The following is a 14,377-nucleotide window of genomic DNA, read 5'->3' on the forward strand; positions in this document are numbered from 1 at the left end:
ATTTTTTTTCTATAAAACTGCCCCATGAAAGGCTTAATAAAATAAAAATAAAAAAATAGTGCATAAAATTAACAATTTCAATTTTTTTTAAAAACAGTTAACTTTATTTTATTAATAACTGCATAAAATATACATTAAACGTTGAAAAATTATAAAAAATATTAGTTATTGTTGAAAGAAAATACTTTTTTTCATTACTTATAAAAATATATCTTCTGCATAAAAAAAGGTAAAAGCCCACCAGAACCATCTGAGAGGTAGAATAGTCCTCATGAAAAAACCAACCCAGTTACATGAAATAGGTTTTTGAGAATGAGTGGAAGTCATATCTCTTTACACACAAGTTGCATGCTTCTCTAACCTTTCTTTAATTTTATATTAATCCACTGATATTATTCAATCTAGATCTACAAAATGTTTGATAATTTAACTATATTCAACATGTTAGACTTTGTGGTAAAACATATAAAATATCATTCAACAGTAGTGGCAGTGGGTTTTACATATCATTATATGCAATTGTTATCATTCTTTGCTTGAATTATTATAATCTAAAACTATTAGACTATTATAATTTTTTTAATGATTTTTCCTGACCCTTTCTCAGAGATAAATAATTAGTATGTACTTTATATATACATATGTGTATAACAGCAATACGTATTTTACTTAAAAATATTATCTTTATTAATCTGTTGGGTTAAGCATTCAACTATACAAATTTATAAATTATTTTCACTACGTTTCACTTAGAATTTTTTAAGTTTCCTCAGGTGACAATACACATTCATATATACATCATACTGAATTCTGTTGTATACTAAGAAATTAACTAATCTACCTATCCTAGATAACAATATTTTGTCCCCACCCTTATTATAAAAAATCCACCTACTCATACATGACTCATCTTATCTTCAGATAATTACATGTATCTTTATATAACCTGATTGCTATTTCCTGTGTATTGAAACCTTTACAATGCACATATTTTTCTCAAAAATTACAAACATTAAACATTATTTTCCTTGAAACTAAATTTATTTATGAATTTAAAAATATTAAATTAACATATATGTTGCTTAATCCGGCTATGCCCATTTTATTGTTGACAGCATTAGTACTTTCTTGATATATATCATTTCTAGAGTGGCCCTTTGATGTGTATTTTGTTCTTTGACTAATATTTTGGTGCTGTTGAAATTAAACAAGTGTTTATATTCTATTGTATGTTTTGTGAGGGCTGTCACTTGCTTTTTTTTCTATATTTATGGGGTTCTGTTCTTTTTTTAAGGTATTGAGACTTTTGTCCAATATACACAGCTGGAATGTTGATTTTTTCAATCGGCGATTTTAATTTAGAAAACATACCATTCAGATTGTTGTTATTTTGATATACAAATTTGTTATAAATTTAGGTATTGCGAAATCCTTTTGTAGCAATTTTTTAATCTTTTCAAACAGATATGCGACATATGGTAATGCAACATAATTCTAACTCTTATTATTTTTATTGATGTTTGGCTGATATATTATTACAATGTTTATAAATTGTACTTTTAAATATTTTATTTATGATATTTTCCAGATAATTATTATTTATAATAGATCTTTTGCTTTTTTTTAATATATATTCTGGTCTATCTTCAGGGATTGTAAATTTTTTTACTTTTTTTGCAAGATTCTTGACTACTGATTTTTTATGTGATATTTATTGGTTGTGTTAATAGGAAAGTTAGGTATCTGCCTGAAGAAGTTGTATACCATACAACTTATTTACTTATAGTTGTATACAACAAGTATATACCATTTTGTTTATATTTTATAATACTTTATTTTCTAAATATTACATAGTTAGGTTTGCTAAGCAGGCTGCAATTGGTGACCCCGTCACTAAACCAGGGTTGTTCATATAATCAATTTTTAAATTTAAAATACAAATTATCTATGCAAATATTTACCTAAAAATTCTAGGGTTAATCCAGCTATACATAGCCGGATTAAGCAACATATTTGTTAATTTAATTTTTAAAAATTTCATATATTTATATTATAAATTTAGTTTTAAAGAAAATAATGTTTAATGTTTGTAATTTTCGAGAAAAATATGTGCATTGTAAAGGTTTCAATACACAGGAAATAGCAATTAGGTTATATAAAGAGATACATATAATTATCTAAAGATAAGATGAGCCGTGTGAGTATGGGGATTACACTAAGGGTGGGGACAAAATATTGTTAGCTAGGATGAGTAGATCAGTTAATTTCTTAGCATGAAAAAGTGTGTTGTGTCACCTGAGGAAGCTTAGAGAAGTCAAACGTAGTGAAAATAATTTCTAAGTTTGTGTAGTTGATTGGTTAACCCAAGAGATTAATAAAGATAATATTTTTAGGTAAAATATGCCTTGTTATATTTAATTCTATCCAGTCAAGAGAAAAATAAATTTAAATTTTACATTTAATTTAATATTCGTGTGTGTGTGTGTACAGTATTTACTGTGATATTTTTATTAATTTTGAGGTTTTTTGTTTTTTAAATTATGATATTGATTTTTTTTAAGCCCTTTTGAGTTATGTGTTTAAAAGAATATTTCTGTAATTACATATTGTTTATCATATTTCATAATGCAAAAATTTGTTTCTATTTCTAGGATTATCTGTTCTAAATACTCAGTCATCAATAAGTCAAGTTGAATTTTCAGAAAATATTCAGAATAATTCATCAAAAAGTGTTTCTAATGGTATACCTCTGAATAGTTTAACTACTGTAATAGCTGCTCAGTCTGTAAGTATTACATGCATTATTTGTTACAAATATAGTATATATATTACTCCTTGATCAGAACAGTATTTGTATAATAAGATTTTTATTAAAAAAATACCGGTACAAAACTTGTTATGCTATGGTGTATTTATTAATGGATAAGAAATTTAAGACCAGGAAGTCATTCTCAGCATTTGAAGATTCTATTCCTTTTTTATATAATTTGAATTCAAAATACAGTGTTTGATGATTAAATCTCTGCAGAATTGTGATAAAATAAGCTCACTATCTTTATAAAGTTCATCAAATTTGAATAAATAAGTTCTCATTAATTTTTTTTTTGTAAAATGGAAAAAAATCTAATATGACTCAAAATTACTTTTCTATGGTGAATGCAGCCAGTACTTCAGCACATAACGAAGGAGACAAACATTTTAGGATCAAGCCGCTCTCCTTTGTTTGTAATTGTTCTCTTTGAACTCATACATACGAGATTCCGTAAGGTTTGAATGATGTACATATAACACATATAATTTTTTGTTTAAAAATTGCGGCAACTATCTTTCTCAGACAAGAGGCGTAGGGGAGATACCATGGAAAGTAGAGTATTAGCATCATATTAACACATTGACATTGTGACTGCCTCCCTCCATTCCTGATATCATCCACCACTTCTATTCTGTCTCTCACTGACTATAGTTCTGATATTTCATTATTTCATATTTAGTCCTAATGTTTATCACTGTGATTGTTCTATTGCTATTGTAAAGAATTTCATCTTTTTAGATATGCTGTAAATATTAATTCTTATATTAGTTTTTAAAAAAAAAATTAATTTTTTTTCCACCCCTCAAACCATAAAGAAAAATATTAAAAAATCAAACAAGTCATCAGTTATTGATATCCAGTATCCCTGGAAACAGCGTTTATAATATTGACAATATTATAAGATTATTTTTTGCACCAGCTAATAAACCTTTCATGATTGACAATTCTATTTTATACTTTATGTGAATTACAATTTAGGTACTCAATTTCTTTATATAGTACAACTTGATAAATTCAATACAAAATGATCATTGAGATCTACTGTAGTGACTGAAAGTAAATATAATTTAAAAAACAACTTGCTCCCATTTTTCATCTGACATAATTTTTTAGTAAATTATTTTAAAAAGTTACATTTTCTAGCACATGACTAAATAATAAAAATTTAATTATATTTTGTTGTATGCTGCTTGCTGCATTATTATATTTTTTTATGTTTTAACACATTAGTTATACTAAAATACACTGGCGCTTCTCCAGATTAATCTGACACAAGATTGTATGTTCTATGGTGTAATTCATTTTATTTGAATATTACTTATTATATCGCGTGATTTGCTAGTGATACTTTATTAATTTTACACAGAATACAGGAAGTAATTGAGAAGCAACTGTACTGGTGCCCTTTTTTATGGTACTGTTGAGTTATTATAATCAGATTTGTGTTTTTCCTGGGGAAATGTTTTCAATTTACATTGTGACAACCATCATCTTGTAAGGTGTTTTTTTGTTTCTTATTTTTTTAAGAAATATTGAAGTACTTAAAACCACCGATTAATTTTGTGATTTAGATGTGACTGCAATCATTCCAGTATCAGTCAAATCTTTGCATTGAAAAAATATCTGTGAAGTAAACTGAATTTTAAAATCATCTGTTACTGAGAGATTTCAAAAATAAATTTTCTTATTTTAAGAAAAAACAAAACAGATCCGTGAAAGAAGCAGTTACAAAATAGAATGAGAGAACATTATTGTTAAAGTACAATGAACTAAAGAAGAAAATGAATAAAATAAGATTACTGAAAGTAAGTAAATTATATTTTTAAATCGTAATCTTTAGTAAAGGTTTTCTGTACTCTGTGCAGTTTGACCACTTATAACACCCACAAAATATGAAATAACACATAACATCTTATCAGTAATTGTGGTCACATTTAGATGTTAACATGAAAGGCCAATTTGATAATATTGATTCTTACATTATTTTCACACCATATTTTATTCATTAAACTCATTTGTAGAATCATTGTAGGAATTTGGGGTGTATGCTGATGATTACATGCAGTAGATTTTTAATTTTGCAGTGGGAAAGAATAGAAGCATTTTTTAAACAAGAAGCATTGTCCAACAAGGAGATTGACCCTCTCTTTCTATTAATTTATAGTTAAATTTTCTATGCATAGCTAAAGAATGTAAAAGGTCAGGTAATAAAATATTATATGATAACTGCTGTTGCCAAGGATGTACTGCTAATAGAGAACTGATTGTAAAAATGGGAGATTTATCAAACAAGAATTGATTGAAAAAGTAGACAAACAGGACTGCTAATAAACAAAGAGAAACCTTGAATACTATTTTGAACCAGAAGGAAAGCAGAATAGAAATGACTTGTATATGAAGTTGTGTAAAATGTGGGAGGGGGAGAAAGAAAATATGTGGAAATATTTTATTTCTGTAAGGAGTGCAGGTGGTTGAGAAGTCAAGTTAGAACAAACTTCTATAAGTACCTCGAACTTCTATGAGTCTTGAAGTACAAGTCATTCATGACCAACTAAAATTATTAAATGTACCTGATCATATTCTGTTTGATACTGTTGTTAATACCACTACCAATACTTTATTTTACTTTTAGAGAAAAATATGCTAACAAGATTATGATGTGTTTAATATAAATCCAACATAAGAATAAATAAATGATAGTCGCAAAATATCCTAGAGTTGAAAAATCTATATAAAAGGATTCATATTACTGATAAAAGACTGCAGTTGTCAGGATATGTTTATTGACTGGAGAAAAAACAAAGATGATTACAGCTTTTGAATGAATGTGCAAGTAAGGAAGAGTACATAGAGACTGCTATACTACACTGTACATTGGAGATTGTGGAAGGATGTAGTTCAAAGTTGTAATGGTCAGATTATTGCATTAAAAGCAAGTAATACTTTTAATAGTCAGATGTCTAATTTGGCTGATTTACTTATAATTAACTAAGACAGTGATAGAGTTCTTTGTTTATCTTTTTTCTCTACCTTTATAACTCATTTTTACCTTTTCATCTCTATTACAATTGATGAAAAATGTTCAAGATTTCAGATTAAATTAATTTATATTACATTTAACTCTGTTTGATTCTGTACTTCCATTACATTTTATAATTTCTTCAATGTTAGGTATTGCCTGCATCTTAATTTTCTTTACATGTAATGCACTTTATAAGTTCAATTTACTATGTCTTATGATGTCATGATACAGATATTATCTTAGGAAAGCTGTCTTTTTTCCCCTGATGGTATATCATTCACATTTCTCAAGCTCTTTATATTTTAAGATATTCAGTGACAACTGTGAATAAGAAGAATGATTATATTTTTTAAATAATTAATTGATTGGGATATGAGATGCGTAACAGTTTTAGTATTGCTGCTGTAATGCAGTTTATGGTAAAAATAAATCCAAATTATATTTGGATTATATTTGGAAGTTCAAAGTAGTTTGAACTGCTTCAAGTTTATTTTAAAATTCAAAGTAGTAGAACTGGCTTCAATTTATTACAATTCTCCTTATACAGTTTTCATTGGTCGAAACATTTTTTAATCATCCTTAAAAATAACAAATAAATTCTTCATCACATTGCCCTTTTATCTTCCCAACATCCCAAAATATTTTTTTGTTTGAATAATCTGTTATAACTGTTTGTGTACTGGAGATGTTTTCATTGCAAAGACATTAGAGAAAAAACTTAATCAGTGTCATACCTGTAAATTTATAATTCATTACAAATTATTATAATTTTAAAAAGTTATAAAATTTTCATTGTATTTGAAGCAGTAATAAACAGCCAAAATTTAGTAACTTTGATTATCTGAAAATAATTTTAGCACAACTGTGACTGAAATATCTCATGCCTAACTTGTCTAAGAATTAAATGAACTACAATATAGTTCATATTAAGTTATAAAAACTCAGTCGTGATTTGGCAGATCTCTTTAACTGTACAAATAAGTTCAACATTATTAATGTTTTTCAAGCTGCTGGTTTTCTAAAGGCTTAAAAGACCCCTTTAACCTAAAACTATTAATAAAACTTTTGTTATTAATTAATAGCATTTTCCTGCTTATTACCCTTTGACCTTTGTACCTGTAAATTTTCATGATCTTTGATATGCTTACCTTTTTTTTATGTTTTACGCTTTTAATTTTATCATTCAGCTTATTCTAAACATGTTAAAGTCAGTGTTCAATTTTAAAAGTCAAAGAACCAAATATTGTTTCGAATTAGATGATTAGCATTAGTAAACAGCTTATACTTACTGGCTTCTAAAGTTAGTCTGTTATAACACATCATATGATTCAGCATTACATTGTACGCTGTCTTTTGAGATTTTAAAATTGATGAGTTTTTTTTAATTTAGAAGTTTCTGACATCAGTGTTAGAATCGAAAAATATTTCAATTTGTTTTTTTTTAGAAACATAGTATTGAGTATTGACTAAGTGAAACATTATTTTCCTCAAATAGTCACAGATCACAAATAAACCGTATAGGTAGTTAAATTGTCGAATGATACATTTCTGCATTTTCTGTAGGATATTGGTTCAGCTCGTACAGGTTTAACATATCAAGATGCTGTTGCTGAAAGAGATCTACGTAAAAATTTAAATAAGAAGTCATCAGTTACTGGACGAAAGAGAGGATTAATTCCGCTAGAAAGCCCAATGAAAGAAAATAATTCTATGCAAGTCACATCAGATGTAGTTCTAACTGCTGGACTTCTAGGTGGTAGTCAAGAAAACTTAACTAGAGGCCTTATGTTTCAGGTATTAAATTAATATTTTCTGTCAGTTTTTTTTTTTTATTATAATTATTACAATTTGATGTTTCATATTAGAGTTTAAAATTATGAGATGTTACAAGGGTCGTTCAATAAGTCCGTAGAAAAAGATAGAAAAACAAATTATTTTGTGTAGATTTTTTTTACTTTTCAACATAATCTCCTTTTAACTCTACACACTTTTCCAAGCATTTCTCCAATCTTTTTAAGCCATTCAAAAAGTAGGATTTTGGAAGGTCCTCAAAATAAGCATCTGTTTTGGACGATGACCTCCTCGTTCATTGTGAACCGTTGTCCACCGAGCCATTTTTTCAAGTTTGGGGAAAAAATCACTGGGGGCCAAATCCAGTGAATGTGGTGGATGTTGTAATAATTCAAACTTTAATTCCATAATTTTGGCCATTGAAATAGCGTAGGTGTGCTTGTTGTGCATTGTCTTGATGGAAGAGGATCTTTTTCTTTTTCAAATGAGCACATTTTTTCTTGATTTCTTTTCTCAATCGGTGCAATAATGACACATAATACTCTCCAGTTATTGTTTGTCCTTTTTCCAAGTAATCAGTGTAGATGATAGTGCATGTATCCCAAAAAACCGTGGCCATCACCTTGTTGGCCAATTTCACAGTCTTCATCTTCTTCAGAGCCCATTTGCCTTCAAAAACCCACTGTTTAACTGTTCCTTTATCTCTGGAGTGTAGTAGTGTATCCATGTTTTGTCCACAGTTATGTATCAATGCAGAAACTCGTCAGGATTACAACGGAAAAACGCCAAATTAATCTCAGAGTCAACCACACGATTGCATTTATTCTCCATTGAGAGCAAACGTGGCACACATCTTGCCAAAAATTTTTATTTTTTCGTGCAAAATTGAAAACACTATCTTGCGATGTGCCTGTGACCTCAACTATGTCATGCACTTTGATTTGTCGATCACTCAAAACCATATCGTGAATTTTGTCAATCATTTTGGGGTGGTCACTTCCACTGGACATCCCAAACGATGTTCATCTTTTGTGTATATACGGCCACATTTAAACTCATTTGCCCAGTTGTAAAAAGTTGCAAACACAGGAGCAGATATGCCATGAACTTCATCCAACTCAGCTTTGATACCTTTCGGTGTTAAGCCTTTTAATTTTGTGTGTGTAATCACTACTCAAAACTCACTTTTTTCCATTTTCTAAATAAACAATAGCTTGTTGCTTCAATCAACAATGACAATGAAATCACATGATGGATATAGCTGAAACTTTAACTGCACTCTAGCTACAAATGACGCTTACTAAAAGCAAACCATTTTCTATATTACAAGCGCCATCTCTTGGATTTTCTAAGGACTTATTGAACGATCCTTGTATATCAAATGTTGTATGATGTGTACCTGCTTCTCTTTAAATGTATACATGTTTCAAATAAGGTGTCTTATTTTGACAAGTATATTACTTAATAAATGGCAAACTGCAAAATATGTCACCACTGGAATTTTCCTAAGAATATAAGATAGTTGGCAAAGATGTTATTGAACTTTACCTATATTTCTAAGCACTTAAAATTTAGCCATTCCCACAGTGAAAAAGTTGAACATCATTTTATGACCTTACTTATTTTCTTATTTATATATTGTGTTTATAGTTATTTATTAAAACAGTAAAAATTTATAAAAATTAGCACTAATTTAATTCTGAGCAAGGTTGTTTGTCTTAAGGAATCATAAAATTTAATTACTGACACCTGCTCTGACAATATTGTGAACTATGTAAATAAAAGTTAATTTTAAAATGTTTAATTTGCTCTCTATGTTTTTGATAAAGATTGAGAACAGTTTCTACTTGATAATATCTCATTTAGAGAAAAAGATTAATTAAAGAAAAATTCTCAAGTATTTAATTTTAAAATATTTACAACTATTGATAATAGGAAAACTACATTTTTTTATCTTTATAAAAAAAAATTATTATACTTCATAATACAAAGACAGTCTTACTTCAAGGCAATTATCCACTTATTACAGTGGATAATAAATATTTATCTGTTATTTAAATAAAAAGAAATAAAGGATAAACTTCTATTTTGACTCGACATTAGACAAGCATGTTTGGATTTATTATAGTTCTCAGACCACTTTACCTTGCTTAAATATTTTATTGGTAAGATTCTGATTAATGGCCCCTTATATGAAATATGAGTCACTGTTTAGTGCCATACATTGAGTCCTCATCTTCACTAAGAAACAATAAAGAGAGTGCCCTGGAAGCAAATTAAAGTTGCAAGCATAGTTTCACAAAATGGAACCTGAGCAACAACTTCCACAGTTCTCATGTCACACATCTAAGAAAAGAGGGATGAAGGATAGGCAAAAGGGAAGAGAAAAGGAAGCCAAGCCAACCCATTAAGGGGGGAATCACTTCTGTGTAAAACTTTACAATCTTCCCCGAGACAATAGTTGCTTATTTAAAACAGCACGTTATTGAGAACAATAATCCATTTTTATCAATGTAATATTAAAAGGCTACCTGGAAATTAACCAAAAAAAAGTGTTAACGTGCAAGATGTAAGAATAACAAAGTCATCTTAGAGTAGCAGTTCAGTGGAGCTAAGTACAAATCTATCACTGGTAGAAAGAGATGTACATTGCTGTTACTTATTTAATAGTAACCATTTAAAATTAGTGCTATAATTGGGAATCCTGTCAGCTGCAAACAATGCTGAATAAGATTCCTGTTAGCCAGAAACAATATAATGGTTGAAATCCATCATTGATTGTGTGAAATATATTGGGAAAGTATGTCACACAGTTAGGTGTGAGATAGTAATATAAAATGTTTAGCGATGGATACTTGTGTGTCCACAGTAAAGAAAGAAATGACCATCAAGCTTTCTGATTTGTTTCTTTAGATCTCTTGTTCAGTTCCTCAGTGATCATAATAATGCTAGACTATCATACGTTTTATCCCAGTGAACTTCTTTCACAACACAAGATCCACTAGATAGAGATCAGTGTTAACCTTTCTTGAGCATTATGTTGAAGGTAATTCTTAGGTAGAATTATTATAAACAGTGAGACAATGTTTCAAATCAAACATAGAAACAAAATTAGTCAAAGGAATATGGTCACTCACTCTCACTTGCTTACTAACAAAAATAATGATCAGCAAGTCTTTTTGCCAGGAAAATCATGTTGCTAACACTTGGAACAGAGAGGCAAGAGAAGTTGATTTCATGGACTGGTTGCCACAATTAATATGAAGTGTGCTGTAAGATATAAAAAAAATGTTAGGATCATTAAAAACAACATTATGGCATTTCAAGTTTTACTATTATTTTCTTGCAAAACAGTATGTACCTGCCTGCATAATGTTAAGTGTACTTGAAGTTTGCTGAAACAGTTTCATGTGGTAAGTATTCATCCATCTGCCTTAAAACCTAATTCAGATTTGGCACCGAGTCATTACCATCTCTGAAAATATGAAGAAATGGGTTGCACTGATGATTTGATAATGACAACAAACTGCTATCCAGTAAGGAAGGTTGGCTCAGATTACAGATAGAAGAATTTTTTATAACAATTAAATTCAAAATTTATTATTGAACACTACAAGTGACTTATTAGCTGTAGACTACATAGAAAGCCAGGTTTTCTATAAAAGTTGAAGTTTTAAGTGTATGTATATATATTTCAGGAAATTTCTGCTTCTTATCAAAGTATGTATTTATCTCATCAAAGTAATGAAAAAATTAAAAAAATAGTTAGGTCTGGAAACGCCTTTTTTTCAAGTTAATGGCTGAGAATATTAGTCCAGAATTATGCTCTACAGATCAGATGATTCTAAAACTTGACAAAATTATTAGTTGTATATGCAGTATTTTTACATGAAAAATTGTAAAAAAAAAATATGGGTCCCAGAACTGTATTTGTAGTATTCTCCTATAAAATTGTTGAAAATTTACTGTTAATTTGGTAATAACCAAATAAAACCTCAAGATATATAGTGAATCTAACTCTGAGAAAACTAATATAATTAAATTCAATAAAAATTAAATAAAGTATTTAAAATCCATTTTTATATAAAACCAATTTTCAACCAAAAATTCTGAAAATCTTGCACTCATGAGTAAATTATTTTGTTATTTATTTTATTTAACATTTTATTTGTCATCTAATTCATAGTTTAGCCACTAGAGTATCTACACAGTATTAGTGGTTTATGGTCCATTTCAAACTATATACATTAATGTTTTAAACATTGTTTTATTGAAATCATTTCAATTAGATTAAATTTCAATATAAAGGTAAAGGAAAAGAATGCTTTTTTATTAGTGATTTTGATGCACTAGTTGTCATTCATACAATATTATTTTTTTATATTCTTAAATTACTGATAGTGATTTGTAACAGTAACACAAAAAATGCTGTTTAAATTCACAAACAAGGAATACTCAGCTATACATTTTATTTGTGGATATTACAAAAGGTAATGTCAGAGAAGCTCTTGAAGAATATAATCAATGATTTCCTAACCATATTATTCCTGATAGACAGATATTTACAAATATTCATAGAAAACCAAAAGAAAGAGGATAATTCCTCTTTAGAACTTAGTTAATTTAAAACAGGAATATTAGTCATGAACTAATATTGCCTAAGCATAGACTTTAAGAATTACATGGAAGAGTATCCTTCATGTTTGCAAATTCCACATGTTAGAATATGGAGAACATTATGTCATGAAATGTTAAGCATCTACACCTGAAAGAATATGATTATGATCGGAGACTGACTGTAAAATCGACTTGCTGAAACGTGATTGACTCCTATTTAAAAGGTAGCATACTGTGCATTAAGTTAATGTAATACTAGCTTATTATATTAGCTCCTCAAAATGTCCATCTCATTGTCAGTAGTATATTAAATAATTTCTTCTTTCTTTCTTTCCTAATTTGTGTATGTTGCAGTCTTTCAACAAGTGAACAATAAGCAACCCACCTCCCATGGTTCAGTGAAAAATGATATGTATGACATGTAAATGAAGTGTAGTCTTGAACAGACTCGGGCCAACCATTCCTGAGACTTGTGGATAATTGAATCCCCAAACACCAAAGTACCATTATCCATTGACTAGTTTCAATTCCATATAAAAGCAACTAACTTTTACTAGGATTTGAACCTTCGACTTCAAAATTCAGCTGTTTAACAACTGATTTGTGACAAGTTAATTACTAGACCAGCCTGGTAGGCTATTAAATAATTTGAATTATTATTTGGTTTCATTATAAAATTATTTTAAGACATTTTAACTCAGCATTTTTATTGCAAGATTTTCAAAATTGTTGTTTTGTTTTTCAATAAAAATGGATTTTAAGGAATGTTACTTTTTGTTTATTCAATTAAATATATATATTTTTTAAATAAATTATCTACAAGTTTTATCTTGAAGTTTTATTTGATTATTGGCAATTTAATAAAGTAAATTTATGCTAAACTTAAAAATGCATGCTTTCTAATATCATTTTTTTTGCAATTTTCTTGGAAACAACCTAGAAATAAAGTTCTGGGAACCATTTTTAATGCATAATGCAAGATTGCAAAGTTCAATATTATTTGATGTTTAGAGTAAATATCTGGACAAAATATGTCACTAGCCATAACTCAAAATCAAGCATTTCCAAACTTGCATTTTATAACTTTTTCATTATTTCAGTGAGAGGAATAGTATAAAATATGGCAGAAACTTTCTGAAACACTCTGTATGTATAAAAAAATACATACATATAAACATGAGTTATTTTCCAGTTAGCCCTTGCGTAAAATGATTAATGGGCTTTGAATTTTTTTCTACATTAAGTATGTTCTTTCTGAAATGAAGTAAGATATTTTCAAATTATTTTAGGGTTTTTTAATTAATTTTTACATTTATGGGTATATAAATATATATATATATATTTTTTTTTTTAGGATGACCTAGCTAGTAGTTCAGACTTGTATAGTAGTATATCAGAAGAAACAAATTTTATTGAAAATTATTCCAATGGAGAATTTTTACAAGTCTATATCCTTGATTCATCAGGAGCTAGTAGAAGTACTGAATTTGAACACTCTACTATTAATTTAAGAGACTTAGAATAATATAAAACAGACTGCTTTTTTATATTAATTTAATGTGTTAGTGCTTTAGTATTTATTGTATTTATTGGCTGCTGTTATTACTGTTGAATGTTTATAGCTTTTTTATTGTATTATTCATATTTTCATTGTTTCTTATATTGTTTATTTTAAAATAATTTGTTGATCATTGTGTATTTGTTATCATTATTATTTATTAAATTATTTATGTTTTTAAATCAGTTTATAAGATTTTATTGTTAGTAAATAATAACAACATACAAAACATTTTCTTCATCCTACAGCTGGGGAAAAATTTATTGGTCATATAATCATATTAAACATATAAATTTGACTATATCAATAAATGATTTGTTATTAGCCTGTTCTATTCAAAAAGTATCCGACCGTAGGCCACAGAAAAAATAGCTTACTTGTTGTTGTCTTCCACTTTAAGGTTAAGATCATTTTGGCACCATTTTCAAGTTTTGAGAACAATTAGAAACACAAGAATAGCCACGTCGGAGAATAAGAAGCATAGTTTGTCTGAGGAATTCTATACTTGGCTAAAAGAATCATTGATAGACGTAAAGGATGTCTGGGTAGGGCCATCTTGTGATGCAACTGCTAGTTA

At 28.3% G+C, this 14,377-nt stretch overlaps 1 protein-coding gene across 1 annotated transcript in view; it reads left to right on the forward strand.

Annotated features, from left to right (window-relative positions):
• The window catches only part of LOC142321774 (uncharacterized), a 63,435-nt gene extending 49,449 nt beyond the window's left edge, over positions 1-13,986 (forward strand). Inside the window, exons 11-13 of the mRNA XM_075360149.1 lie at positions 2,652-2,785; positions 7,398-7,628; positions 13,597-13,986. Of these exons, the coding sequence (XP_075216264.1) occupies positions 2,652-2,785; positions 7,398-7,628; positions 13,597-13,767 (536 nt within the window). The 3' untranslated portion in view covers positions 13,768-13,986. The remainder of the gene's footprint in view (positions 1-2,651; positions 2,786-7,397; positions 7,629-13,596) is intronic.
• Positions 13,987-14,377: the final 391 nt, after the last annotated feature.

Source organism: Lycorma delicatula, chromosome 3, assembly GCF_047948215.1.
Source record: "Lycorma delicatula isolate Av1 chromosome 3, ASM4794821v1, whole genome shotgun sequence".
Taxonomy (NCBI): Eukaryota; Metazoa; Arthropoda; class Insecta; order Hemiptera; family Fulgoridae; genus Lycorma; species Lycorma delicatula.